The 3,175-nt window shown below is 39.0% G+C and overlaps 1 protein-coding gene across 1 annotated transcript; it reads left to right on the plus strand.

Annotated features, from left to right (window-relative positions):
* The first annotated feature begins 621 nt into the window (after positions 1-621).
* On the plus strand, positions 622-2,399 carry LOC108338461 (transcription factor HEC3). The gene is made up of 2 exons (XM_017575369.1): positions 622-822; positions 1,042-2,399. Exon 2 carries the CDS (start codon positions 1,142-1,144, stop codon positions 1,970-1,972), a length of 831 nt encoding a protein of 276 aa, XP_017430858.1. The 5' UTR covers positions 622-822; positions 1,042-1,141; the 3' UTR covers positions 1,973-2,399.
* The last annotated feature ends 776 nt before the right edge of the window (positions 2,400-3,175 follow it).

Consider the following 3,175-nt stretch of genomic DNA (forward strand, 5'->3'; position numbering starts at 1 on the left):
AGAGAGAGACCCATCTACTCTTTCCTAGGTGCAACTCTTTTCACCGCTACCTTTCTGCTATCACTCATGTCATCGCTCGTATACCAGTTTAACCTAATCTAATCTAAATTTCATACCATCATTTTTGGTCGTGTCAATTTTCTGGAAAGGTCTTATCATGTCTCAAGTAATAATAATTGGATCTTTGACTTCACATTTTCATCAAAATCCTTCATTTTCGCCATTAAAAACATCCATTTAACAAATATTGTCAAGCTTTTCGAAATCATGTTTCGAGAGAAAAAAACTCTAATTTTACATAGTGACAGTAGTTAACACGGAACTCGTAACATCATCGTTGATTGTGTTAGTGGTTTAGGAGTTAAAAAACATTGTGGTAATGGTAATAATAACCATTTTGGTAGTTTTCCACGTAAAACAAAGGCGTTGTTTTGTTGACTTGGTCTTTTTTCTTAACAAGAAAAGCAAGCAGACACAGACTTTAATCCCATCATGGAAATTAAATTAATTTAATTGACATATAGAAGTTTTGAGTCCGTGCAGATTAACTAGGTTTTGGTGTGTGAAGGGTAAGATAGCATTGATAGTATTTCGTAGAAGAGCGCATTGAATCTCCTTTAATCTGCTTTACCACCTTTTGTTTTTATTGATTCATGGACATGCTTTTTGCAGTGACTCCCCCTTTCAGTAAAAACCCGTTCCTAATACTTGCTCTCCCTCTTTCTCTCCTCCACGGGGTCCCTCTCTAGGGTCTACCAACCTTTTACACCCATCAAAGATCCTACAACATGTTAATTCAGAGACACCCATAAAAGCTTCAAGGTAAGGCTAATTAACCTTCTATTCCTTCAATTCAACCACACAGCTGTCATCCTCTTATACGCACCAGTACTACTCATACTTTGATTTTATGTTTATAAGGGGGTTTCATTTCAAGTCCTATCAAGATCACACCAAAAATTAAACCCTGTTTATTCTTCCTTCATGCTGCTACCTAGCTACCTCTCTCTAATCTCCTTCCCTTTTTTCTTTCCTTTTCAGCCAATTAATCTTTAACAAAACCAACAAATTAATCTACAACACACCGATCTGAAGCAGCTACCCCAATCCCATATTTCTCATATTTGTCGATTTGGTCGACATGGACACCAACCAGAACACCACCACAAGTGCATTCACAAATGTGAACACCACTTGGAATCTTGAAAAGATGGAAACAAACGAACAACATCAACATCATGACCATATTATTCTCCAAGTTCAAGACCCTCTTGCTTCTGGGATTTGGTCCAACAACTACCCCCACAGTCACAACCCCAACCTTCTTCAAATGCATCAAACACCCCCCACGACAACCTCGTCCGTTGTAGCCCCACCCTCCTCCTCGGGGTTCCTTGGAGACATACTGGGTGTTCACAGCATGGAAGAAGACGAGGAGCCGGAAGAAGAGCTGGGAGCCATGAAGGAGATGATGTACAAGATAGCTGCTATGCAACCGGTGGACATCGACCCCGCCACCATCCGTAAACCAAAGAGAAGAAACGTTCGCATCAGCGACGACCCTCAGAGCGTGGCTGCACGCCACAGGAGAGAGAGGATCAGCGAGAAAATCCGCATCCTCCAAAGACTCGTTCCCGGGGGAACCAAAATGGACACTGCTTCAATGCTTGACGAAGCCATTCGCTATGTTAAGTTCCTCAAGAGACAAATCAGGTTGCTTCAATCCATTCCTCACCCTTCCCAGCCACCACAATGCATTGGTTTTGCCACCACAAACGCTAGCACCTTGCTATTAGCCCCTTCATGTGATTGGTCTTTTGCACCAAACGTGTTACTCAGCTCCACCGCCGTAACTGCAGCCACAGCCTCTTCCTCCTCGATGGACATGCCGGCGGGACTCGGATTCGACGGCCATGGCCATGGTTGTGACGGTTCCTCCAGCTTTAACCAGCACGAGGTAATCAGTGAATAATTAGTGGCTGTTGATTAATTAGGTTACATATATAATTATTGTATTGCTTATGTATATGTATCTGTGTATGTTTATGCATGATTGAGAAGTGGTAGTGTATGTTGATGAGTGTTGTTGAGTTTGGGGAAACTAAAGGAAAAGGTTGAAGGAGGAGGTAGAGTAATGTTTTAGGGGAGGGTCATGTGGTGAGGAGAAAGGTTTGTTAGGATATTGTTGACTAAAGGTTCTGTAGAATAATCATAACGGTTGGCTTCGTTACGTAAAGCCATATATATATATATATATATAATATATATAATATAGAATAGAATAATAATGTGTATGCCAGTTCGGGTGTTGGCCGGAAAGTGTGTTTGGCCGACTCTCTTCCGGGAATAAATTCAACTGTGACGTTTGGAACTATATTCAATAATGAACAATACTGATTTCTGGCTATCTCTCTCTCTTTGTATACATTTTTTTCTATTACTTTCTGTGCCCTTTCTCTCTCTCTCTCTCTGTGTGAGCATAATTACATATATACATGCTTATTGGCATGTGTGCCGCATATACACACACGCACTCAACACTGATTTCTACTCCAACAAAACAACTTAACCAGATGTCATTACAAGTTTTGTATCTGATAATGTTTTGATGCCTAAAGGGGTCAAAAGAGAAAACTCATGGCGAGACAGATCATAACCTAAAGCTGAAAATCCCACTTTAGATCATGCATTTCTTGTAAACCTTTAATTGCAGCTCATTGTTTCAACAATTGAATGATTTTTGGATTTACATAAAGGAAGTTATCGCTTCGACATTTAGTTGTTTTCATTGTACCTAGATTTCACACACATTTGCATGATCCTACTAACCTTAACCATTGTTAAGGCTACTCTGTGATCAAACATGTCATATCTTTCTTTAAGTTATTTTAAGCATTTTACAGTAAAGTAAAGTGTTAATTTACTTTTTTACCTTTTCAAATATTAAATGTATTCTTCTTTATAATTTTAACTTTTTCATAACTTACGTCCTTAGCAAATTTCTTTATATTACAGTCACTTCTTTCTTTTCAGTGCCATAAAATCAAACACTTAAACAGATGTGGATTATGGATTCAAAACCTAACGGTTTTCGTTTGCACTGAAAAAGAAACCTTCTTCGTCTACCTATGTGCCTTGTTTCTTTTTTATTTTTACCTCATACAAATCATCTTTA

This window comes from Vigna angularis, chromosome 1 (genome assembly GCF_016808095.1).
Source record: "Vigna angularis cultivar LongXiaoDou No.4 chromosome 1, ASM1680809v1, whole genome shotgun sequence".
Taxonomy (NCBI): domain Eukaryota; kingdom Viridiplantae; phylum Streptophyta; class Magnoliopsida; order Fabales; family Fabaceae; genus Vigna; species Vigna angularis.